Source organism: Colius striatus, chromosome 1 (assembly GCF_028858725.1).
Source record: "Colius striatus isolate bColStr4 chromosome 1, bColStr4.1.hap1, whole genome shotgun sequence".
Taxonomy (NCBI): domain Eukaryota; kingdom Metazoa; phylum Chordata; class Aves; order Coliiformes; family Coliidae; genus Colius; species Colius striatus.
In genome coordinates, this window is record NC_084759.1 from 67,857,219 (window position 1) to 67,883,654 (window position 26,436).

General features: G+C 43.9%; 2 protein-coding genes across 2 annotated transcripts in view; both read left to right on the forward strand.

Moving 5' to 3' along the window:
• The window catches only part of GABRA5 (gamma-aminobutyric acid type A receptor subunit alpha5), a 54,917-nt gene extending 44,586 nt beyond the window's left edge, over window positions 1-10,331 (forward strand). Inside the window, exons 6-9 of the mRNA XM_061998117.1 lie at window positions 1,846-1,989; window positions 7,594-7,746; window positions 8,899-9,110; window positions 10,029-10,331. Of these exons, the coding sequence (XP_061854101.1) occupies window positions 1,846-1,989; window positions 7,594-7,746; window positions 8,899-9,110; window positions 10,029-10,331 (812 nt within the window). The remainder of the gene's footprint in view (window positions 1-1,845; window positions 1,990-7,593; window positions 7,747-8,898; window positions 9,111-10,028) is intronic.
• A 10,012-nt stretch (window positions 10,332-20,343) lies between these two features.
• GABRG3 (gamma-aminobutyric acid type A receptor subunit gamma3) overlaps window positions 20,344-26,436 on the forward strand; it is a 312,087-nt gene continuing 305,994 nt past the window's right edge. The window contains exons 1-2 of the mRNA XM_061988503.1: window positions 20,344-20,396; window positions 23,821-23,969. Of these exons, the coding sequence (XP_061844487.1) occupies window positions 20,344-20,396; window positions 23,821-23,969 (202 nt within the window). The remainder of the gene's footprint in view (window positions 20,397-23,820; window positions 23,970-26,436) is intronic.

Genomic DNA, 26,436 nt, shown 5'->3' on the forward strand with positions numbered 1-26,436 from the left:
TTTAGTCACGACTCAGTTTCTTGTCAAGGAACTAAATAAGTTGAACTCCTTAAGCTTCAAGTCATGACTGGTTTTCCAGTCCCTGGAGATACTAGTGATTCTCTTTTGGACTCTCTCCCCTTCTGTCCTCATTATTTCCATATGTTTTCTGAGGTGTGGAAAAAAAAGTGTGAATAGTCATAAGCAGTCAGACCAAAGATTTATCTAGCTCAGTGTCCTGCCTCTGGCAGCATTTCCCACAGATGCCACAGGAAAGCTAACAACAGTGAAAACAAGGTGCCAGTTTTTCTCCTTGACACCTACTCCAGCATCCAAGTGATCTGCAGCTCATTGTGCTATACACACGTGATCTTAACCTGAACCAGGGACCCTTCCCATTTTCTATTTGAGGCTGTGTGGATCCAGGGACTGCCTTAGCATATTTTTTTGCTGTTGCAGTGCCTCAGAAGCTCATGTTGACCTGCTGTCGGTGAAATTTTGTAAGTCCACCATGGAGCTGCAGCTTTCCAAAACATCTTGCTAGCTCTAGCAAACAAAACTTGCAGTATGATGAAACCAACACAAGTTGGCTCCTTAAAGCTAACCTCTTGCTCTTGACCCTCAAATCCTTACTGGAAAACCATGGTATATTGCCTCCTGTACAGATTGCATTGAACTAGAATGTGAGTTTTTCCAGGAAGTGTTCTGTACCTCCAGCTTACAACTTACAGGGTGCAGAAGGTGAGATATTAGTAGCTGACTTCAGACCACTTCCAATTCTACCTGCTTTAGATGGTAAGCCTTGCCTGCTTTCCAGAGACTTCAGTACTATGGACTGCAGCCTCCTCTAAAATGACTGCAGTAATGTTACCTGAAAGCTTTCAGTGATCAAGATGTTCTAAAAAGTGTGAGAGTTACTTAAAGTAGATTTCAATGTGCAGTCGGCTCCTGGATTTTTTGAGACTATCTATCTGCAAAGAAGGCTTAAACAGTAAAACCATCATTCACTATCTTTCTAGAAGAAAACTGAGATTCCTGTATAATAGCATAATTACTCCAGGTGTTAGGGCATTAAAAATAACAACAACATTACACAGGAAGGAATGAATTGGCAGTACTAGCACCACCTTTATTTACTAGGACTTCCAAATGAGTGTGAGAGAAATCACATACACGTTTCCATGTGTGCAGGTGTTTCCACACCACCACTTATTCGCTCTGGTATGCATGGTGCTCCCCTCCCCACTGCTCTCCTTCATGCAGTCATACCCCTGAACTCTGTCTCTGCTCCTCAGTGTCACAGGCAGACACATCTCAGATTCCTTTATCTACCACCGACACCTGCACGCAGGACCGAACCCTCACCCACCCATATATATCCCAAAGTCAGCGCACACACACCAGACCCCACACCAGCACATGACTTCTCTTAGTGCTTTATCTTGGGAGTGGGATGAGACACTGAGAGTCCTCTCTGTCCAGTCACTTAAGGTGCTTAAGTCTTTTTTGGGGTGGGATTTCAGCAAAATGCCTTTTGCAGCTTGCTGAGGTTTAGGAGCTAGGTGAGTATAAGTCTGAGCTGCTCTTTCCCAAATTGAGTGGTTGTGATGGATTATATTTTTACCTCCAATGTTCCAGCCTTTGACAAATCATCCCACACATTGGTTATATTAGAAGGCTTCAACCTAATATTTTTTTGAGCCGGCTGTATGGGAACATGATTATATCATCTTTCTTTGTTTTTCTCCATTCACTCTCACTCCTCCATTCTTCCCTCTCCTCACCATTTATCTTTTGAGGATCTACTAAAATATTACACAGTCCTTTCTTTACTCATCATCGTCTTTTTTTCCACCTTGTTGACAGACGCTTACCCCAATTCTGAAGTAATCTATGTGTGGACTAATAGCACCACAACGTCTGTGGTGGTGGCCGAAGATGGCTCACGACTTAACCAGTACCACCTGATGGGACAAACTGTAGGAACGGAAAACATCAGCACCAGTACAGGTAGGAAGAATATTTCCAACCCATGATTGCTGGTAGCTGGAGTGGGAGGGGAGATCCACAGGCTCCAGTTATTTTGCAAGAAGGCTGGGGAAGCATCTGTGGGATGCTAGGGGAATCCTGTGCAGGTTCCTGGCTCCTTAGCAGAGGCACTAAAACACTGAGATGCTGGCTCTTAGGTACATTGCCAGGCTGTTGCTGAAGATGCATCCAAGCTCCTGCTATCTGACAGAAGTGCTGGAGAAGCTGCATGCAGCTTCTTGGCGACTGCCTTTGCTGAGGGTGCCAGCGCTATTGCTGGCTCCTTTCCCTGTGGGAGGAACTACCCCGGGAGGCAAACGCCACCCACGCATTTGATCCGTTGCAATCATCGCTTTAAAATGATTTACTTGATGAAACTGCACAGGGTAGTGGGGGGAGGGAGCAGTGAGCAAGTGGGAGCTGTGGCGTGGCTCTGCAGCATGTCCATGGGACCACGTGGCTGGAGAGGAGGTGCAAACCCGGAGGATTCCCGTTTCCTCCCAGGCCACAAGTGGAGGCGGCAGATGTGGCAGCATTAGGGAGGCAAAGAAGCTTTAATCCCAGGCCAGGCACCCACGTGAGCCATGTCCCTCTGCTCCTTAAGGCTCCCACGCAAGGGCAGCCCTGGGTGTGCATTGGAGGGGGGACTCCCAGGGAGGGGGTAGTCGGGTCGAGGCTGGGACAGAGGTCACGTGGGCTCAGCAGGATAGGGGCTTAACCAGGTTACACAATGCACTTGCCTGGAGAGTATTAGTGGCATCCAGCCAGGGGGAAAACAAAATAGCCTGCTGTGAAGGGAAGGAGAATTTCTACTGCCACCAGTTCTGTGGGATTTGGGTTCAGGAAAGTGAGCAGCCCCCAGCCCACAGTGACAGGGCTGGGAGCAATCCCTGCTGACAACACACAGCAGTGTCTTGGTCGTATGATGGATCCCTGAGACAAAGACAGGATTGTAGAGGACAAGGTATAGATTGAGTTAGGAATGTGGTACTATCTGCAGGAAGCTTAGAAGATGTTAAAATAGGTACACTTACACTTACACACAAAGTTAGCTGGACCGAAACATGAAGGCACATTAAGATATCAGCTCAATCTGTCCAAACGTGGCAAATAGAGGGGGCAGCTGAGCTTGCCATTTACTCTTTAAACAGGACATAAAGTGAGGGAAGGCTTGCCTTGGGGCATCAAAGAGGAGCCACGAAACACAACCACCTTGTAGAGCTTCATCCCCTCCCCTGTCCATTTCAGGAGACTAAAAGCTGTTGCTAAAGTAAAGATCTAAAGTCAAGAGAATGATATAGACAGAGTCAGAGCAGCCACTGCTGCAGAAAAAGGACAATTATGCTATCTCCTATTGAAGAGCAAAGACACTCTTTTCCTTACCAGTTTACCATCATAGCGGCGTTGTTTTCTGCAATGAACGGCAGCTCCCCTCTTGCCTTCATCGTTGCCAAGAAAAAGATCCAGAGGATGTACTGGGGCATCTCCTACAAGCTCGTCCGGCTCCTCAGAGCAAGAAAACCATCTAGCCCAGGCAGTGAGTGCTCCAGTGTGTCAACTCCAGGGCACTTCCAGTTTGCAGCTTTGCCTGTGAAAGCTCCTTGTACTCCTCAGCCCAAGGAAACAGGGGACTCTTCAGACAAATCCCAGAGTTTATGCCCAGTAACAACCTCCCTCCTGTATCTTAAGGTTTAGGCTAATAAATGCTTGTTTTCCAACGTCAAGATTTTATATTAATGTCCGGGGTTACATCTGGGCTGGCTGGATTCTGATTGCAGGGTGGATCACAAAGAGCAGGACACAGATTGTAACCGGGGATTAGCAAAATACAAAAATCCGATTTTGCACAGGGAAAGCATCAGTCAGTGATGGATTTTCTGGACTTCATCAAGCTCATAGGAGCCAGTAATCGGGGTTACTTATGAACCACTGTGTAAGGCATTTCTTCCTTCTACTGAGTTGTTGAATGTGAAAAAGAAAAAACAAGTAGCTATTGCACAAGTCCAAGTGCTTGTGTCTTTCGTGGGGTTTTTGGTACACAATTCATAACTCTTGCAGTTGCATAGGCAAAACGTTTATATATGCCATAAGACATGGATGCTCTCCTCTCTAGAAGACTTAATGGAAATAATGGACCTGCACCAATCCCTTGGGACTTTCCTGATTTTCTAGGCAAGCCGCTAAGTTTGGCTGTCTTCTCAGAAAACCTATCCAGGCACTCCCAATTCACCAACCGGTCTTGAAATTGAGAATGTTTTAGCCATGCCACAGAAATAGCTCTGACATGTGCCACATATTTGGGATGGCTTTTTTGTGCTAACATCACCAAATGTTATTCTCCTCAAGGAGAGGCTATCTGACAATTCATACTGCTTCCAACTGGCCCAACGTCTGTTATGTCCTGGTAGAACAAGTGCTGAAAGCAATCAGATATGAGATTTGGATCCAAGTGGTTCTTGCTGCTTTCTGCAAATGATTGCCCAGTTCTGTTCCCCATACCCAGAATCTCTCATTACTGACTTAGGATCTACAGTGCTACAAAACAAAACAAAATCCCACTCTTTCATCTTTGCCAGTTGGAGCCTGAGCTCTGAAATATCCAAGGTCTAAATAATAAAAGAAGCATTCAACCTTTCATTTTGCACCAAGTAATTCTGATTTTTACCTTGAGAGGAATCTTTCCTTTGCATCACTATAAAAAGGACACAGGCATTTCTCTTGGGCCAAAAGATTCTGGATGTCAGCAGGGTCAGGGATGCGGCATCACAGACAGGATCTCACCAAAACAGTTGTTAATACACCTGAGTCCAGCTATATCCAGCAAACAAGCCAGCCTGGGGCCTGGTCCAGCTTCATTAAAATACTCTATTGAATTACACCATAATGGTGATAGAAGAATGCTTGTAAGATCCTGGAAATTTTGTAAACATGTTCTTCAGAATTCTTACTATCTGGATACAAAAAAAACCCACAAACAACCCAAATCCCCCCTGTTGACAGCTTTTAAAAGCATAAAAACCTCTTCAAGACCAGCAGCAGCACAGTAGCACAGATCTGTAAAAAAATGCAGCTATTCTCACTCTGGGGCTTTTCCATAGTACTAAATTTGTTATTAAAATTGTTTTGTGTAGTGATTAAGCAGGCCTCGTCAGGAAGAGGATTCTCTTTTAAGTGCCACGTAAACCTGTAATGAAAAGTAGCTCTTGCTCAAGAAAGCTTATGGTCTAAGGATAAATAGTGACCTTACAGAAGTAAAAGGGAGCTTTGCCGCTCCAACAGAGACAGGATTTGGTTCTGTATAAACAAAAGGCCAACTCAGGCAGCTTTTAGCTTTACTTTAAGCAGTGGTCTCAAGGCGTTAAAAAACCCCAAGCTGTGAGGTTTTCTTAAGCCCCAAGTTTGCTGGAGGGAGCATTCCTAGTGTAGGCATTTTTGAAAGGGACAGCATGGGAAACTGGAAATGACATTGGTTGGAAGAAGAGGAAGTACAAAATGAAGGTGATACTATTATTTCAGTGGAGACCTGGGCTTTGATAGGTTAAAGAAAATGATTGAGGAAAAATCAGTTGTGGAGGGCCATCAAAAAGTAGTAGGCATTCATTTGCTGCATTTCTGAAAGGGAAAAAAGAAAAGGAAAAAACAAGAGCCCTGTTGCTCTGCTGTAGCTGTGTACATTTTTTTTTCTTCCATCTCCGAAAACGTACTGTCAAAATCAATAATGCACATCGTCCTTCCTTAGCGAGCAGGCAAACTGTGACTCAAAACAGATTACAGGCACACAGACTCTGCTGCTCCTGCCATATTTTGTGGGTAATCCACAAACTAAATGCTGCTAAATAAAGAGCAAGTGAGGTTCCTCCTGAGACCACAGCATGTTCAAAATTACACTAAATGGAAGAGAATTAGACATTGCTTCACAGGGGCTTTCTAACCAGTTTCACAGAGTTCCCTGTCCATCTCCACACCCTTCTTCATGGCAACATTTCACCAGAAAATCAGACTCCAAAAGAAAGTCATAAAGATTGAAGCAGGCTGTCAAGTAAGGTATTTCTGGGCTATTCCAGTTTTTCTGTGTAAAATCCTCAGGACAAACAAAGTCTGTGAACTTCATCCAGAAGAACAGAGCTCCACTAGCATAACATACCGGTGCAGTTATACCTGCAAAAGCCCTTTCACTGGAAACCTGTTCTCCGCTAATTTGCCATATTGTCACTTAGAATAATCTGCCAAATCTTAACTGCTTAGCAATGCTGGCCACAGCTCAACTCTGGCTACTCACTGAAGGCAGAATCACCACATTATGTGTTTCCCTTTTGTGATTGGTCTACAGAGACAAACAGTCAATTCTTACAACACAGATTAAAGCTATATTTGCTTCGTTCTTGGAGGGCAATATATATCTCAGAACAGGCATTACTCCAGCTCATCAGTACACAGCTAATGCATGCTTTTAAACTAATTTGATATCAATGTGAGTGGAGATTTGTTAGGGCTTGATGGGGTTGGTTGGTTTGGTTTTACTCTCATTTTCACCATGCAAATAGTAGCCTATTTTTAGCTAGCAAGATTTTGGCTTTGAGGAGCAGTTAACATAAATGAATATCCTTCAGTAACAAGTATATGACTTTCCAGGAACAGTCTGAAAGAACGAGTTAAGTTCTGATTTTTTTTTCTGAAACATTAGGGAAGATGACAGCTGGTCTGTTGATTTTGGAGTGCTTTTTCTTAGGCTTTTATTGAAATTCAGAGGACTTGACAAAAGACAGATTAAGGCAGTGCTATGAATTTGACAAATAAAAAAGACTTGGAATTTAGCACTGCTGTGGCAGGTTTCAGTGAATTTGCCATACAGCCAGTACGATATTCATTGCACAAGTGAACAAGACATGGCATAATATCTGTCCAGAAAAATATTATCCTTCCAAGGCCTGAAGTGTACCAAATTCCAGGAAGACTGAATGCTCTAGATAGATTTTTTTTTTCTTGGAGGAGCAATCTGATGGGTTTGGGTACTCAAATCAGTAAGACATCCCAGGATCCATGTGCAAAGCTGCAATTTTTGCAGGACCGATACTGACACAGGCAGTCCCTAAAGTGCAGTGCAGAAGGAATGCCTGAACCCACTCTCATTGTTGAATATTGGTGGCTTGTTAGTAACAGTTGCCCTAATGAGGTTCAGTTCTGCTGTTAAATCAGGTTTCTATGAGTAGTAGATGGCCTTAACTGTTACTGTGGTAAGACAGTTTGTAGAACAGAGTCAAAAGCAAGCAGGACTGAGGCAGTGCCAGCAACCCAGATTTTTAAAGCCTATTAACATGAAGACATCCCAGGTACATAAAAGGAGTTCAGCCAGAGTAGACAGTCGTCGTCTTCTGGTCTTGGGAAGTGAATGTGAAGACTAGTAGGACCTAGCACCACCTCTGTCTCAAGTTCTGGTTTTCCACAACTCGGAAATCCAGACATTTTTCATGCAATTAAGAGTGACTGAATGGTATCATTGAACAGGGTGTTGGAGGTGGCCTGCTTAAGTCCCTAAATCAGTAAGCCTCCCTGATTTTACCCACATATACATTTTATTTCTTCTAGGTGAATATACTATTATGACAGCCCATTTTCATCTGAAAAGAAAAATTGGTTATTTTGTCATCCAGACGTACCTTCCTTGCATTATGACTGTGATCTTGTCACAAGTGTCATTTTGGCTAAACAGAGAATCTGTCCCTGCTAGGACTGTCTTTGGTGAGTATCCCCCTTTCTCCCAGCGTGTGGGAAGGATCGGTCTGCCTTGAGAAGTGACTTGCTGTAACAAAACCATAGTGTAACTCATGCTTATTTCTGCAGGTAAAACACGGGATGATTTAGATATTTAATGCATACTCTAGCTCGGCATTTGAAACAGATTTCACTTTAAGATGCTTTGTTTATTTCTGTTTTAAGGTGTTTATCTGTGAAAACCATGCAGAGGTTAATTAGTGACAATTATTTCTATTACCATCAAACAAATTAATATGGTTTTTTGTTTAGAAAACATGTATTTACTACAGAAGTTGTCATGGAAAAATCCTTCAGGGTCTCTTAAATTACTTGATTTATCACTAGAAGATTGCAGAAAATAAACACTGTCTTAAGTGAAGGTTTCTGTAATAATAAAAGATTTTCGCTAAGTGAAAAATGAGGGGAATGGGAACAGTTTATTATATAAAACTTCTTTCAGCTGTTCTTAAAACAGTCATCCTTCTGTGCAAACCTATTGAAATCAGTCAGCAGCTTTGATCAAATACCAATTCAGCAAGCTGTATGGGGAGAATACAGGTAGCAGCATCAGTTTGCTGAGCAGTGGTACCCATTTTAGACTTACAAAACTGACTGAGAGTTGAATTTTGTCCTGCTGGGGGCATCTTTCCACAGAGCTACAGTAAAGGAAATCAATAACAGCCAATTCATACAATTTCATACATAAAATCACCACATAAGAAAATAAAATCAGTAATCCTTCTTTACTTTGGCAGCTACCAATAAATGGGTTGCTCATTCATTTGATAATGTGCCGCTTATGGAGGAATACTCTCTACGTACCACACATCAGTGTACAGGGAAAAATACCAGTAAGGTTTTGGTTTAGTGCTACCACTAAAAATACTTACTTATATACATTATAGCTAGAGGTAACTAGAACACCACACAAGTACCCACGTGAGGGCAGAGATTTTCATTTTCTTTTGGAGAGCAAAGTATCTTTCAGACCACAATATGCAAACACTGAATGACTTCATGTGGCCTTCTGAGGTCTCCTGCTGAATTGGGGCCTGCTCATAACCCATTAGAGATCTTGTAAGGGCTACTAAACTGATATCTGCATCTTCCACCCCCCCCCCCACCCTTTTTTTACAGGAGTAACAACAGTCCTCACCATGACCACCTTAAGTATCAGTGCCCGTAACTCTTTGCCGAAAGTGGCCTATGCTACTGCAATGGACTGGTTTATAGCTGTCTGCTATGCCTTTGTATTTTCTGCATTGATTGAATTTGCAACAGTCAACTATTTCACCAAGAGGAGTTGGGCATGGGATGGCAAAAAAGCCCTGGAAGCTGCTAAAATCAAGGTACTTACTTGACATGTTTTAAACACCTAAAATAAAAATGAGGTATTCAGCATAGTTCAAATCACTGCACGGACAATTTTCGGCTCCTTTTTTGAAAAGGTATTTAATGATTTCATGAAACACTTTCATCTTCCTGTAGAGGAAAATTTGCAAGGACATATGCTGCCTCCTCTTTGCAGAGATCGACTGTCAGTCTCTGTTATCTATACGAAGAGGACTGTTTTCAGAAGGATGTAGGGCATTCGATTCATGTGACGTGGAGTCTCAGTGACCAAACTTCTGATAATAGCAGGCATAGACTATGAAGCAGATCTCTGCAGAACACTCCCCATGCACTCTCCCAGATAAATGACAAAGCTCACACTGAGCTCCATGAGTTGGAGTGCCACCACGGTATCCCAAATAAAAAGAGACAAAAGAGTGGTTCTGTGAAAACATGAACTTTTGAGTTTTGGAATTAGGACTCTTATCAAATGATCTCCTAAACAAAAGGTCATACCCTCAAGCGTCCTGAGAAAGCAATAGAAAGAGGGCAAGCTGGCAGGGGCAATGAGCCCTTCTCCACACTCCTTGCTGCAGCCAGAAGGGTGAGGTTGACATCTTGGCAGCTGCTGGTGAGGCAGCAACCTCTGCAGGTGCAGGATCACATTGCCCTGACAAAAGAAGCTGCGAACGCAGACGCCAGGTGGGATATGGGTCCGTCTGGCCACTCTCAACTTTCTCTGACTTTAGGGGAAGTTTACCCTGAGCAAGGACTATAAAAATAAGGCAGAAACAGACATCTGGTCAAAGTTGGAATAGCCAACAGGCATTTGTTAGCGTGATTGATTACGGTACTTAGATTTTTGGGTTAATATCCTTAGAATGTGTTTCCACTGTATGTTCCTGTGGTCTAACATTTTGTTCTTTGCACTGCAGAAAAAAGAGCGTCAATTGTTAGGAAATAAATCAACTAATACTTACAGCACTGGGAAGATGACCCCTGCACCAAACATGCCAAAGGACTCAGCCCCATCTGTCATCTCAAACGCTGCATCTGCTCCAGTGAAGTCTGCAGAAGAAAAGCCTGCTGAAAGCAAAAAGACTTACAACAGCATCAGTAAGATTGACAAAATGTCCCGGATAATTTTTCCAGTGCTGTTTGGGACATTTAACTTAGTTTACTGGGCCACATATTTGAATAGGGAGCCTGTTATTAAAGGTGCCAAATCTGCAAAATAAACTGAAGGACTCTAGAGCCACGTGTGAGCCATACTTACAAAGCAGATTCTACCAAGGAAAATTTGAGATCCAGACGACTTTCTACATTTGGGCAATATTCTTCAGGAAGTTTTTTGCATGTTTAATAATATGTACAAATAATATTGCCTTGATTGTTTCTACATGTAACCTCAGATGTTTTGGAGACGGTTATATTACTTACAGCAACAGATCTTTATGAAAGATCAGAAGACATTAAACATGGCTTCTTTGCTGCTGAATATCTTGCATTGATAGTTTACAAATAAAATAAGTTATATTTTTTAACTGTTCAAGTGTACTACATATCGTGGTTTTTATACTTCAGGTGTACAGTCATACAAATATAGGCTTAACCTATATTTTACAGAAGAGCTCTACTATTGTCATCTGATAAGTTACTGAGTAACGCCAAATTGTAAATGTGCCAAATTATTAAGTGTAGGGTATGTTTGAGCACCTTTACTGGTTATAGGTAGTGCATTACTCCACAAATTAAACTGCTCAGCCCAAATTTCATTGGAAGTTAATAGAATGTGCTAAATCCTAATGGGGCCATGATGATTTTCACTGCTTGAGCCTCGAGCTTGCAGTGAAGTAATGTAGAGAGCAGGATGCTACTTGTGTAAATAAAGGTGGTGGAATGTTGCCCTTAAAAGAAAATATGAAGTTTGTTTCAATTTTGCATTCCAAGGAATTTTCTCGAATGATTCTCAGCATTTATTCCAAAAATTAGAGATATATTGCATGAAATTAACATAGATTAGGAACATATTTGTGCAAATAAAACCTTTAACAACAGCAGTAGACATTTTTATTAGGGTAAAGTAAATGAGGTTTCGACATTTTCCCAAGAAGATGATTGCATTATATTAGCAGAGATTAACAGTAAAGAACTACAGTAATTCTGCAACAATTACTACTTGTTTCCCATGGTGAAAACCAGTCAGTCAACATTAAGAAATGCAATCAGAAAAAAAAGATATGCTTTGTGACAGCAAGGTGTTTCAGTGACAATATTGACAGAAAGGTCTTTGTACTGTCCATCTGAAACTTTTCTATAAAACGCCTTGCTGCTGCCAATGTGTTTTGCTTTCACAATGAATGAGAAAATGCAATCTGAGTTTTCAGCTCTTTCCTCCTCGGCATCCTTTCCCTTGTTCCAGAAGCTTTTGTAATTTAATCTTAATGTTTAAATAAAAAATGCATTCAACATTTGATTGCAAAATGTCATTCTTACACCTGTTATCCTTTTAGACAGGCCAAAGAATCACACAAGAGCTGGAAGAATTAATTGGAAAGCACACATGCATGCACTCTATCACAGGTGTGCACATGACATCCCTACTGTTGCCCAGAAAGGTACATAATGAATTAAGACAATGGATTGAGATGTTTCAGAATTAGATGTTATCTTGCTATGGATCATCAGCCCCATGGTCTGTATGAGACAGAATTTGTGCTTCATCTTGAGGTGAGGGTCAGGTTCAGGACTGAGGAGCTGTCTGAGCACCTTGCATATCTCTTCATCTGCTTCATTCCTAAACATTGCTATGAAAAGAAAAATCTTACTTGCCTATTTGTTTTTGCAGCTTTTTATTTGATGCTGTGGAATTAGAAATTTGAAAATTCTAGGTGGCCACGGAGAAGCCGCAGGACTAAGTGGGTGAGTGGAAGCTGGTAAACAGCAGAGAGGGAAGGGCATGCCTGTCTGTTAGTGCTATCCTGAACCAAGGTGAGGATTTGGTTCTCTTATTTTCATGTAGGCTTCCCATGGGGCTCTGAGTAGCCACACACCTCCTTGTTCATCATTTCTGTGTTTGTTTTTCTTTTTTTTAGAAAGTGGGATAATGGTATTAGAATGCAATGAATGTGGCCCTTTGGGGATCAAAAACAGTGAAAGATTGCAGAGCCTACTGGGAGATATAACTTTATAAAATCTAATGGCTATTTCTTGCATCCTAGCTGTACATCCATGCTGCTCTCCTAAACGCTGAATATCCAGCCAAGGAGAGCTAAGCCCAATATGCTGTCAGGGCTAGCAAATATAACAATTCCTCTTAGTCAGAATGTGCACACCTGGAGAGCTTTTCATCTAAGCATTTCATATGGGTGCGCAATCCTGCTGTGGCAAGGCAAAGTGACCATGAAATGAGCAGCATGGTAGGATCTTGTAATCACTGTGGGGGACAGCCTGCAGCCTACAGATGAGTGCTCACTGCCCTTGAGTATTTTCCTCTGGCTGATGATGATAGGGCCTGCCACTGCCACTTATGGCAGATGGATGTGTGCTGGAGAACGCATCTGAACAAGGCTTCTTGCTAGGAATCAATTTACCAACAGCTTGCTCTTTCTAGTCTCACTAGAATACCAGATGTAACTCTAGCAACAAGTGACACAGCATAATGCACCAAATTAATCTTCTTCAACCAGGTGTGTGAGGATGATGAGTGGGCTGATAAGGACTCATCAGGAGACAGTCTACATGATGAGTTGTGCTTATTTTTGATTCCATATGTACACAGGCTACCATGCTGTTGGCAGCTACGTATGACTACCTGTAAGCTTGATTCTCTTCCCAATTGTTCTTGCAGCCTACAGGTGGCACAGGCTCGATGTTTTTTATCACACATTATTACTTACAATAACGTTTACAATTGCAAAGTTGGTTTCTTAATGCTTCTTCCCCTCAGACACCAAACATTCCAGTTATATGAAAAACATGGTGAATTGGGTTTGGGGTTTTGGGTTTTTTGAGGGTTTGTTTTGTTTGTTTGTTTGTTTGTTTTTTCCAATGGGAGACTAGGTAGTTGTGAAGTTTTAAAATAAAAAATAGTTATTGAACAATGATGTTCCAAAGATTAAGGAACTAATTGGACAGTCACTGATCAAAACCAGGTTCTGTGGGTTCAAGTTCAATCTGGAACGTGAGACTTTTGGACAATAAATAGATTGAAACTACATCAGGATCCTGAGATGCTGACTGCTGGAAGCTGAAGGAGTATTCGGGAGGTATTTCACATATATGTGTCCTGTTCCTCTTATTCTTTGTAAAAACCCTCTGTTTATGGCCACTTTCAGAGAAAAGCTATTGTACTATCCAGAACTATATCCTGATCCCATACATGTACTCAGCAAATCTACATCTACTCATCTACTTCTGCAGGAGAGAAAGATGGAGTGGAGGAATGCCTAGTCAGACCCTAGGCCACAGAGTAGTTTCGAAAGTGACAACAGAGTGCTTCTGGCACAATCCAGAGGCTGTAATCACTGCACTGTTAAAAACTATAGATAATCTGTGAACCTCTAGAAGACACCAAGCATTGTAAAGGGATGTCTGAATACACATGAATCCTAAAATAAGGAAGAGAATCACAAGAAATTGCTTTTCCCTTTCCCTAGACTTCCACAAAAAGCCTCCAGCATGAGGTTTTTCGCTACATGAATGACACACTCAGAGCCATCTTTACAGCATGTTCTCTGGAGACATACTGTCTGCCTCAGAGAGTTTTCTGTTTGCTATTTGCTTACATCCAAATCTAACTCTTACCTTCAATGGCCCAGCATGATTTTCTGGTCTCTGTTGCAGGACTCGGTGCCAGGACCTCAAAATCTGACCTATTTTACTTACATGGTAAGTCTTCTGTCTTCATCACTCAATACGGAACTACCTGGAAACAGCAGAGTTGGGTGGTTGCAGGATCAAGCCCTTTGCTTTCTTTTAGTAAACAATATATCAGAGTTCACCCAATGTGTAAAGGACCTGTTAATTACCAGCCAGAGGCATAAGGCACTACAGACATTCTATACAGAAATCACTTCAAATTATATTGACTGTCACTTTCTGCATTTGAAGGTAAAGGCAGAAAATAATGATTAGAGCTCATTCTGATATCATGGATTTGTTATATCAGGTCAAAAGATTCCTGAAGAAACCCATACACTCCTTATCCTAGCTGAGAACCGATAGAAACAGTAGCCAGATCATAGTGTGGGCTCCTGCCCAAAACAGTAAGTGTTGCCCCAAAGTTTGGGAAATGCTTCAATAGGTGGATCAATTCCAGGCTGAAATACTTACACGCCACTGCCTTGCGCTACACAACACCTAACGATTTAAATCTCTCTGCAGTCAGGGGAACTGATGGCATCTGAACTGTGGGAGAAGGGAACATTTCCCAGATCCTGGCTCAAAGTAAACACCTTGTCTTGCTCCAGACTAGGGCAGTATCTTGGTGTGTATCAACCTCCTCTGGTTTTGCCTGAAAGGAGCTTGGGCCTCACACGTGGGGTGAGCTCCGTCCCCAGTATGGCTGAGCTGAGACCCTGCACACAACGACTTCACAGCTTAGTCACAGCCAAAGAGAGTGATAAATAGGAATTGCTGATCATTGTTTTTCCTGTATGCTTTCAAGAAAACAAGAGTTGAAAAGTGAATTACAAGGATTCAGCACTAGAGAGTAAGTTTGTGAAGCTTTACTGCCAAATTTCCTAACTTGCGCCCATTAAGAATGAAAGAACATGTCAAATACAATGGAAAAGGGTTTCATTTCTGATATTTGATATGTGCCAGCATACTCCAAGGATTAATTTAGGGCAATAATGTACTTTCTAAAGCTTAGCCCTCTTCTGTTATCTCAAATTGCATTCAGCTTCTTTTTTTCTTTTTCCCTAAACGGAATATGCCCCTGTGGAATAAACATATTTGTACAAAAATGATGAAATAATCTTGTCTTTCAAAAATTCTTGCTCAACATATAAATTAAACTTTCAAGAAAAGTAAGTGAAAGTGCTCTGCCATTCAGTTTATGCAGACAAGATGAATGTAGCACTTGCACAGCTATTTGTTTTAGAAATTTGGACATAATGCCCTTTGGAATAAGGACATATTTCCTCTAACACCTTTGCTCCTCTGATTGGAATTGACACTGAAATTTTCAGAGGAACCAAAATTATTCTGAGCGTTTGATCAAATTGCTTGAATTCTTTCTGGCTTTTTATATGTTTTTACATCACTGCAGACACTTAAATATGGTCATTGCATGATGAGAGTCTCAGATGACATCCTCACTTGTGTCTCTGCTATTTTGTTATGGATGTTTGTTTGATTTTGAGAAAGACAGAAAAAATTGAAGTTAGATTTTATGGTTCCCAAAGGACTTCAGAAGGATCCACCTAGGATTATCATTATTCTCGACTCAAGTCTAAGCGTCCCATTCTGTACTGCAGTATTTGCCTTCCCATTGCTATCCTCAAAAGAAATTATCACTTCTTACAGTCAATGTGTCTTAAAAGTTACTTTCAATTGGCCCTGACTAAAAACAAGGTGAAAAAGGAATTTAGAATGTTGATTGAAGATACCAACTCGTATCAGTTAGATGAATTGGGAGAGTTGTTGAGAAATACTGATAGATTGCAATGCACTGAATCAACAAGGATAAGTTGCATTTGTAGGTGGAAAATGTGATGTATTACACATAGGACAAGAAATATCACATAACTTGTTACATATATGGTAACAAATGCTGGAGACCAGCCACCCACATCAGTCTTGGCTTTAGTGGATCTGGACTCAGTTCTTCATTCACTGCATACTACTGTTACTGATGTCCTCAGAACTGCTCAGGCATAGTCCAGTTCCAGAGGTCCAGGCCTGCCCGCCTTCAATGCCCATTGCTTCTGCCAGCAAATACACAAGCTTCTGAAGAGCTGCAGCACAGCAGCATCAGGAAGGGATTCTTTGGCCTATGGACCAAAGTGCCCTCTGCTGAATGACACAGCTAAGGGCACACAGAACGTGTCAGGATCTCTGAAGTTCAACTTCCTACCTCAAGATGGCTTTAACTGTACAAAGCAGAGTGCTTCCAGTAGGTGTGACAAGACACCTTCAGCCAGAATAAATTGACTTTCGTTTCTATTGATCTCTATTAAGCCTCCCTCTTGGAGGACTCCAGGAGCTATAGGAGACAGGTTTCAGCCTGTTTGTCTCCAAGCAGCCCCAGCTCCCACCCCTGATGCTCATGGTGCAGGTGGCAGCCTCAGTCACTGGGATGCCAGGAGAGTCACCAGTGAGGGCTGTCCTTCATCATTTAATCACAGAAAAGGTCAGGTACCTATTTGGTGCTAGAAAAGGGTGCACTCAGGTGAGACGCTTGCTCTGTGAGCCCCATTTCTTCCTTTTGCATTTCCCCCCTCACCTAGGCTAACTAGGTCACTGTAGGGCTGCCATCAGAGGCTCTTACTTTCCCCTCAGCACAAGAAATACCACAAAGGTATCAAGAAATACCACAGAGATATCAAGAAATACCACAGAGGTATCCCTTTGGTATCCCTTAGGTGGAAAATGTAGTCACCCTCTGTGAAAATGCAATGAAAGATAAGTTGAAATGTGGTTCCATTTTATTATGCTAGAGAATATAAACATGCTATTATCATTATAGGGTATGATAAAGTGCTATTTTGTTAAAACATTAGATGGATAACCCTAATCCTTACCTGAACAGGCAATTTGAAAAGGCTCAGCAAAAGCAGAGAGTGTAAGAGATAAGCATGTGAGTATGAAGAAAAGAGGAAAAGTAGAAATGACCAAGGGATGAGATATAATACAGAGTAGTGCCAAAGTATTCCTCTAGCATTACCTCATAGCCTACTGAGGCCAACAGAAAGAAAACCTTAAACATCACCTTTACCTTTTCCTTACAGCCTGAGGAGGTGTCAATAATTAATAAACTGTAAAGTTCCACTCTGGCTTAGGGGTTATTGCTGTCACACTGCAAAGGAAACGGGAAATAGCCTAACACGCTGAGGGTTTTCCCGGAGGGCTGGGTGAATCAACCACAGAATCACAGAAGCGTTCAGGTTGGAAAAGACCTCTACGATCATCGAGTCCAACGGTTAACCAAGCAGCGGTAACAGCACACGGCCACGGAACGGGGGTAACCGAGTGCCCTGCCGCTGCGTTCAGGCTGCTGGGGAACACGGACAGAGCACGGAGCCGCCCGATGCCGCCGCGCTTCCCGCAGCCGCCACCAGAGGATCCCGGCGCCGCGGCAGGAGGCGGCGAGGGCGGGACGAGGGCCGGCGGGCGGGACGGGGTGAGGCGGAGCCGCAGCGGCGGGGAAGCCACCCCCGGCCGGGAGCGAAGGGAAGGGGATGGGGGTCCCCGCGGTACAGGGTTGCCGAGAGCCTGGCTTCCCGGACGGGGAAGGAGGCCGTGGACCCGCGCTCGCCGTCTGTCTCCGCAAATCGTCGCTGGCTTGTCTCACCTCCGCGTATTTCTGCTGCGGTGCTACCCAGAGGGGAGGGTGGTTCAAACTGCTGCCGGCAGAGCATTCCCTGCCCAGGTAGCCGCAGCCCGTTGCTGCCGGCACCGCGGCGGATGCCGCTTCAGCATCCCTCCGGCGGTTTACTCTGCCGAGGACCTAGGCGGGGGGAGGGGGGGGGGGGCTGGATTAGGCTTTTATTTTTTCGACTGTGTCCGTGTGTGAGTACACACATTTTTCTATATGTGGCCAATGATGACTGAACCCCTTTCTGTACGCAAAGTGTCTCCCGTCCTTGTTTTCCAAACGCACAGGCACTGCGAGATGGGATCCGGGTACCGCGACCTCGGAGCCCCGAGTGATGTTTCCACAAGCACCAGTCTCAGAAAACCTTCGGGTATCTGAAAGCACTCGGGCTCTCAGAGAGCCTCCGTGCGGCGGTGCCGGCGGCAGCGCCGAGCCCTGTGGCGCCGGGACTCCTCGGTACCGGTACCGGCACTGGCGGGAGTTTGTCCCGTAGCTGAGAAGCCGTTACTCCCATCCTGCTGGCCCTATTCCATCTTCGCAAGCCCCACAAAGCCGGTGTTTCTGCAAACTTCATATCAGTGGATCGCCGTATGGCTTAACTGGCCCGTTCCTGAAGAAAGGTTCATTTTCACATAGCTACTTCTGGTGAAATGCAGGCAACTGTCGAGCTGCTGTTGCCCCCTTCCCCTCCCTATTCCGACCGTTGTTTTCTCAACGGTCTGGAGTCCACCTGCACTTCTCTGCTGGCGAGGGAATAGAGCACAAGTCTTGTAAGAAGTGATTATTGGCAATTTACGGTAACTGCAATTAGCCAAAGTCAACACAAAGGAACTGCTGTATAATCTAGTAAAGAGACGTTTAGGTTGAAAAAATCCTGAAGTGCATGACTGGGAATTAATTGCCTGTCTCACAGTGGATTTTCCCTAAACTGTCTTGTTCCTTCAATAAATAACTTGGGGAACAGTACTCGCTCCAGCTAGTTCTTCTAGGCATCATGTAAGGGCTATTTTCAAAACAAGACTGCATCTTCCAGCGGTGCTTTTTTTCCCCCCCCCTTTTTCATAGCGTCATAATTAAAAATGACTCCCCCACAACTTGGAAATTATATCGGAGGAGAAAGCAAAGATTTATGCTTCTGACATTACTGATCCCAGTAACGATCACTCATCGTACCTCTAGAAGAGGTTTTTGTTTCCAGATGACGTTCATGTAAGCGAAATTTTGTCATTTCCCATTCTGAAAACAAAGGGGACTAGTCTTATTACCCTGATTCCCGGTGCAGAGCTCCACACACCTGGAGAGAACTGAAGTCGCTAAAAACCGCATCTGTGTTTTTCATAGTTGAGCAGAAGGACACAAGATGTCCAAATCCAAACTATTTTTGCCCTGAGTACACTTAGCTGCTGTTGGATTTTCAAGTTCTCATAGCAGAAAATCCTAATTTATTCTAAAGTTCCAAATATATACATAAATCCCTTTAGGTCGGTCCACGGCCTCTCTTCTATCTGTTATATGCATTTTACAGGCACGCCTTATACATAAATGTGTGTACCCATGCATTCGTACAGTGCATGCAAACTTCTACATATATCCAGATAGATACAGAGGCATATACAAACACGCTGCGTTGTGTACGTTTGTCTGTCTGTGGAAGGCAATGCTCTGGATCCCTCTCTGTAGCCGCACCGATTACATGGATCTGCGTCTCTATGTACCCCGGGATGCCCGTGGCTCCGATCACCCCGAGACCAGAAGCAGCGCCGACCCCTCTCCCTCCGCCTGAAGAGAGTACCCTTAGCGCGCTGGGGGGGGAGGGGGGGGAACGCGAATTCGGCAAGTAAGTGTGGGGCTTGCGGGTGGGGGCAGCCCCCAAAACATCGGGACCATGCTGCCGCCGGGCGCCGCAGCTCCCGCGGAGCCGCCCCCGAGGGGGCTTCGGGCTGGTGGCGGCAGGGAGCAGCCCCCGCTGCCGGCCGCCGCCTGACTGCGGCGCTGAGTTTGCCGCTCCCCCTCTCCCCTGAGCGTGTGCGCCCGCCGGGGCGGGGGCAGGGTTCAATTCCCAGCTCCCCCTCCTTCCCCCCCGCCGGCGAGGCGGGTACCTGTTGGGCAGGGAACGGGGACGAGGTGCTCCCCGATGCGGGGCGGCCCCTGGCAGCGCTCTGGTGCCGCGCTGCGGGGCTGGCCGCGGGCCAGGAGCTCCGCGGTGGCGGGGGGCGAGGCGCGCCCCTTTCCCCCCGCCCCAGCCCGGCTCCGCCCGGCCCGGCCTGGCGGGGCCCGGGCTCCGCCGCGCCGTGCACAGCCCGGGGGGCACGGACAGCGCCAGCCGGGGGAGCGGGAGAGGCCGCGCCGCTGCTCCCGGTAACTGATTGCCGGGAAGGGGGAAGCGCCGCAGCTCCGTGCCCGCTCAACACCTGTCAGACGGTGGAGCCTGATTGATACCTGGCCCTGGCAGCCTCTCCGCTGGGGATATCCCCCTCGTCCCACTCCTTTTTTTTTTTTCCTTTTTTTTTTTTTAATCTTTTTGCCTCCCCCCTCCCTTCCTGGAGCGGTGTGAGAGAGGGTATTTTCTTCAGAGTATAAAGCTGAGAATACAGAGGAAGAGAGGCTAAGAGCTTCACCTCATTGCCTCGTTCTCCCTTTCATGTGAACGTCCTGCAACATTTCCTTCATCCTGCCGCACCTCTCACCTGGCCAGCGCTGCCCAGATCATGTCCGCTAAGCTCCTGCCGGTTTTCTTCCTTCTCTCAGTGTTTCACGCCTGGTAAGTCTGCACTCCCCTCTTCTCTCCTTTCTTCTCGCGCCAGGGCTTACGGGCTGGAGTCCTGCTCGCTGGAGTTTGCAAAATACCCTGCGCCCGGGAAGGACAGCGGACGCTTCCCCCTCTATCCCGCGCCGCGACGGCGCTTCCTTCCCAAACGCCACTTCCCTCGCTCCCTCCCCAGGACCCGCCTGGCTTCCCGGACAGCTGCAGCCCAGCTGCCCGCTCGGCGGCTCCGCCGTTCTCCCTCCCGGAGGCCGCCCGCGGGGGTTCCGTCCCGAGCCGACCCAGCAGAAAGTTTTCGCTCTCCGGCGGTCGCCAGGGTCCGGCAGCGGGCGGGACCAGGATCCCACACGGGCGGCTCCGCTCCCCGCACCAGGGTGCTCCGCGGATGGGACGGGCGTGAGGAAGAAGGCATAAACACAGTGGCCGGGACCGGTGCCGGGTCCCTGGTGCCAGCGGAGTGGTGTAGGGGCGGGGACGGCGGTGGCTGCCTTTAACCGCCTTGCCCTCGTCCCGGCCGCCTTGGAAAGGGTCGGAAAGAACGTATGTGATGGGGCTTGGCCGAGCCGCGCCGCGGAGCGTCCGGCACCAGCTTCAGGGGCGGGAGGGGTCTCCCCGGCAAGGCTACGGCAACAGCTGGCAGGGAGTGGCCAGACGAGGACAGCTGGCAGCTGCAGCTGTGACCTTTTGGACCAGGCTCACCTTTGGCCCCCATGGTTGTCCAGGGTACTAGGAAGGGTGTCCCTCCCTGTCCTATAACCCAGGCGAAAGTGTCACCTCAGTATGTCCCTCACAGGATCCGAACACAAACTGTGTTGTATGCATACTCAGAGGACCTTCCCTTCCCTTCCCTTCCCTTCCCTTCCCTTCCCTTCCCTTCCCTTCCCTTCCCTTCCCTTCCCTTCCCTTCCCTTCCCTTCCCTTCCCTTCCCTTCCCTTCCCATCTCTGTTCTCCTCAGCAGCCTGCCCTACAGTCGAGTGCCATGTCTCTCCAAAATCCCCACAGGAACTACAAGCTGCTTCATGCCTGGCCCCCGAGCGAGCCCTGGATATATATTGCAGGAAATAAACCCCTTTTTCCCCCAATCTTTCATGGTTTTCCAGCCTTCCTCCTTCACAGATGTGCATTGTGTCCTCTCAGGATCAAAACTAGTGGCCCCTGAGGAGTTTGGGGAAGATGTGCAGCCTTTCTTCCTCCCCCATTTGAGAATGGCTTGCCATCATCCCGTGCTTGTTTCTGTGGATTGCAGGAGCATGCTGGGAATTGGCAGCCACCAGTGATGCTACAGGTGAAAATGCAACCTCAAGTGCCTTCAAGGAGCTTAATTGTGTAGAGGCAAGCAAGGGAAGTGAAATAACAAACTCTTAAGGAAGAAAACAAAACACCTTGAAAAATGCATGTCTAGTATATTAGTCTGATCCACTGTGAACCCTCTCTCACTCCAAATCTTAATCTAGGAGGTAGGTAGGAATTTACGCAGTTTGGAAGAACTTTCCAGGAAGCAAGCTGCTGGAGTGAGGGAATTTAAAAGGTCTGCCAAATGGTTAGACAGTTTTAAAAGAAGTGACAGTTTTTAAAGAAGCAGCTCCCTCAATGGGAATCATGGTCCTACCTGAACTCAGTTCTCATTTCCATATGCAGTTTCTGCCTCCAGTAAAGTTGTGGTGAAAAAGACATACAATTTGTGCTCTTTTTCTGTCAGAAATTCAGCACCACTGCAGCCTTTCAGCTCGGAAATATCAACCTTATATGTTTGGAGATGGTATCTCTTTTGAGAATGGTTCTGTAACTGCAGTATTAAAACATAGGGCTTGTCATGAATCTGAGAGAGAAAAAAACCCAACTGACCCCAAAATCCTCATTTTTTTAAATTCTCCTTGGGTGAATTATACAAATCAATAAACTATTTAAAAATACAGTTCACTGATAGAGGAGGAATAGTTGTCTATTCAAAATTTTACACTAAGCTTTGTCTATTTTTGCAACTTGGTTATATGAACTCTCTCTGTAGAAGATTCTGAGGGGCTAAGGTTTCAAAATCAGTTTCATATAGAAAGTGTACCTTAAGTGTTTGCAATTTATGAGATCACGATAAATGACTCATAGCTAATCTTTAAAGAGATATTGGCTGTAGAGCAGTTTCAATTAAAACTTTCAATAAATGCTTGAGTGGTGGTCTACAAGCAATGTGGAGTGGAGATGATGCTCCATGAATAAGTTTTTATATTTGTTTTCTGTTACCTTTTTTTTCTGTTACTATAGTGTGTCTATCAAGTCTTCTGGACACCTGAGATATTTTAGAAAACACTAGTGTCATTGTGGAGAGAAAGAGAGGGAGAGTGAGAAAGGAGATTGCTCTGGAACCCATGAATAAGCAAGGCTAATGCCTCTGATTCACCATTACTTTGCCCCTTGCATAATTATTGACATTTCTGTAAAAAAGGTTACAAAATGATACAGTATCACCGAGGCAATTGCATTTCGAAGCAAGGCATGATTATTGCTCTAGGTTCCACCACTGAGGTTCTCTTTTCTCCTCATAACTTCATCTCAGTTTGTCACATATTTTCTCCATTGAGAGACATTGAACATATTTGGTTTCTAAGATACCAAAAGATACATCTTCAACGTTTTACAGTTCACACACAAAAAGATTGCACAAATGAAATTAGTCTTGTGTGAAAATAGCTCTAGCTGTGAATTCTGGGGAAACTGTAGTTTCACCACGTTTGTATTAGCATACTCTTAAAATAAAAATAATCCACCTATGAAAGAAAGAAGTCACAGCTCTTGGTGTACTACTGTGTTTTAGAAAATGTCATTAAACTGCAGGGAAACTGAGATTAATTTATGCAACATATTTGTGTGCTTAATCTTAAATTCAAGGAGCAAGCTCTTAATTCTAAGTCTTGTAATACATTAAACTGTGAAATTCAGGCACTGAGGATATAATAACTTATTAATAGGATAAAATGATCAGGGAGTATTAAAAGGTCTGAATTTTTAATACTCTTATTAGCCTTTGTGCAAGAGATGAATCAGTCGTCTTGAAGTATTAATAAAATAATACTGCAAATGTTCACTCCTTATAAGAGTACGTTGTAAACTAACTAGTCAGGATAGGTTAGTTAAAACACAGGATATAAAATGCTACTTTGATAGCTGTATTAGCTCCATGAGTACAATTTTTTTGAGAGATAGACAGAAGAAGATTTCTGAGCAAGTCTCAGTCACGACCCATCACAGACACTTGACCACTGTTACTGAGAACATCCTGTTGAAAAAACAGCCTCAGGCTAAGTAGATGCAAAGCTAAGGGAAATACCTCAGGCTTCCTCAGATGAGTGTGGAGATACACCCAGAATGTAAATTCAGGTTTTAGTTACAAAAAATAACATCTGTTTGTTTGATTTCTTATTGCAGTTCTAGAAAGATTGAAGAGGATGAATATGAAGATGGAACAACTAACCAGAAATGGGTTTTAGCTCCAAAAACACAAGATACAGATGTGACTCTCATACTAAACAAGCTGTTGAGAGAGTATGACAAAAAGCTGCGGCCAGATATTGGAAGTAAGTATTCTTTTCCAAGTGAGGAGAAGCATCCATGGGTGCAGAAAATACAATGTATTTTGGTTAGTGTGCACAAACATTTGGGAAAGCGGAGATTAAGTTTTTTAATGTGAAATTAATTTCCAAGTTAATGTTTGAAAAATACTAATTCTAATAGGAAGATGTGGTAGTAACTTGGGGAGTGCTAATCTCTGATTTGCTTGTACAGAGTTTATGTAGAGATATAGAAGGGCTAGCTCTAAAGTATTCAGCAGGCCTTTAGCAGAGTTATCTCTTTATTTGTCCAATCCATGTATATGAAAAACTCACACTCTGAGAAGGAATCAAAACCACAGCATATTAAAAACAAAAAGTAGGACTCAGCAAGAGGAGAGTGTGCACCTACTCACTTCAAAACGTGATCACAAAAATTACAGAATCACAGAATCATAGAATTATTTAGGTTGGAAAGGACCTTTAAGATCATTGAGTCCAGACATTATTCCAGCACAGCCCCATCCACTACTAAACTATATCCCTAAGCGCCACATCTACACGTGTTCTGAATAGCTCCAGGCATGATGACTCCATCACCTAATTATAAGCATTAATTTCCTTAATGCTGAGAAGAAGGCACTAGGATTTGGCTGTGTATAGAGCAATTCTAGAGAGCTTATTTCCTAAACCAGCAGACATGTCCAAAAGAAGTCTGATTGAATGGAAGTGTCTTGTAACAGTACTGCATATAGCTATAAAATTTAGATAAGAGCCAATAGATACCTGCATGTAACCATTTTGAGCTATTTTCCTTTTTTCCCCCCTGTTTTTTAATATTTGGGTAATGAGGTTGTTTGTTTCAAACCAGCATTTTTTACCTTTTGTTGGTTATGCCCTGTTTACCTTGTTTGCATCCTTGAATCAGAACTATAGCACAACTGCTGCTCTGTTTGTTCACAGCAAGTTTATATGACAGAAATCAGAGACAATTTGCCATTTACATTTACTGCACCTTGCGTGTACTTCGGAATGAACTGAGAATAGGGAATGCTCAAAACAGCCACCTAGTATATTTTGCTTTTCCAAAAAATTTTGCAGAGATTAGAGGGAGAATTCCCTACTGCTGATTATAATTGAAACTGCCAGTTGCTAGTGGCATGTATATTGATATACTCTCTATGTGATCCCTTTGGGTCACTTTAGAGGGGAGTAGGAACCATCTGTATGTATTCACCATTGCATTTACTATTGTCTCATAGCTACACGTTAATACAGCAATTCCAGGAAAAAAACTCTATGCTGTGGTATGAAAATGATTTTTTTTTTTTTGTTTTCCACAGCTATTACTTTGATTTTCTGTAGTATTTATAAAGATCATATCTGATAGATGTGTCTGTTTTTAACGGGGTGACATTTCTCTGCTTAGTTTTTGATTCTGGACTTAGCTGATCTTTAATATTCAACAGAGCAGTGCTTTAATGCAGCTCACCACCCATATCAACATGTGGAAGGCATTCTCAGGCAATTTTGTTATTTTACTTTGTCCATGGTGTCCTCAGATCATTGACTTAAGGCAGAGTAAATTATGTTATGCCTATGTTGGGCAAAGTAATCATTCAAAGTCCTCATGTCAGCTGCCACAAAATCAGTAGAGGTCAGACCTGTCTTATGGAACTGGAAAATCATTGTTACTGAAATAATTCCTTTTGTCTCTCTACAAATGTTCATAAATCCTCCTTTAGAGAAAGGAGTTAAATTACACAGCTCCTCATACACTGCATGAAACAGAGATTTTACAGTTCTGAACCACATCTATCTATTTCTATCAAGCATCTCAGTCCTGGTCCATTTTTCTCTTTGATAAGAATCTGGCTATTTCAGAACTTGAGCTCAGTGTTGCTCAGATGCTAGAGATGTTAGTTCACCTCTGCTTCCTTCCCTGGTCTCTCGTCCCTCTTCTGCTACCTTTGATGCAAATAAATAACATTGCCCTTTTGAAGCTGAGGAGCTGCTGCCTTTGTTGAGGAGAACATGAGGAGAATGTTAGAGAACTGAGCGTTGCATGTAACTTCCCGAAATTCCTGACTGGTCCTTCAAACTAGATGATTGACTTGTCCTGGCAACTGAACTGTGTTCCTGCTCTGAAGGTCCCAGTATTAGTACAAATCATTTGTATTAATACAAATCAGTTAAAGCATAATAAATATCACTAGGAAAAAAAATAGTGGACTAGGTGACATAGATCATACAATAAGAAAATATATGTTTTGGAATTTGTAGAAACCATGGAATGAATCAGTGGAAAAAGAAAGAAGTAATTCTCAGAATCAAGTGGAAGTGCAGACAATAAAAGATGCTGAGGGGTAAATCTAGGATTACCATGCCGTCAGTTACTCATTAGGGCCTTTACGTTTATGTAGTGTTGCCTGTAAGCAAATTGTCTGTTCCAGAGAACAGGAGACACTCACTCTTTCATGCCACATCACTCTTC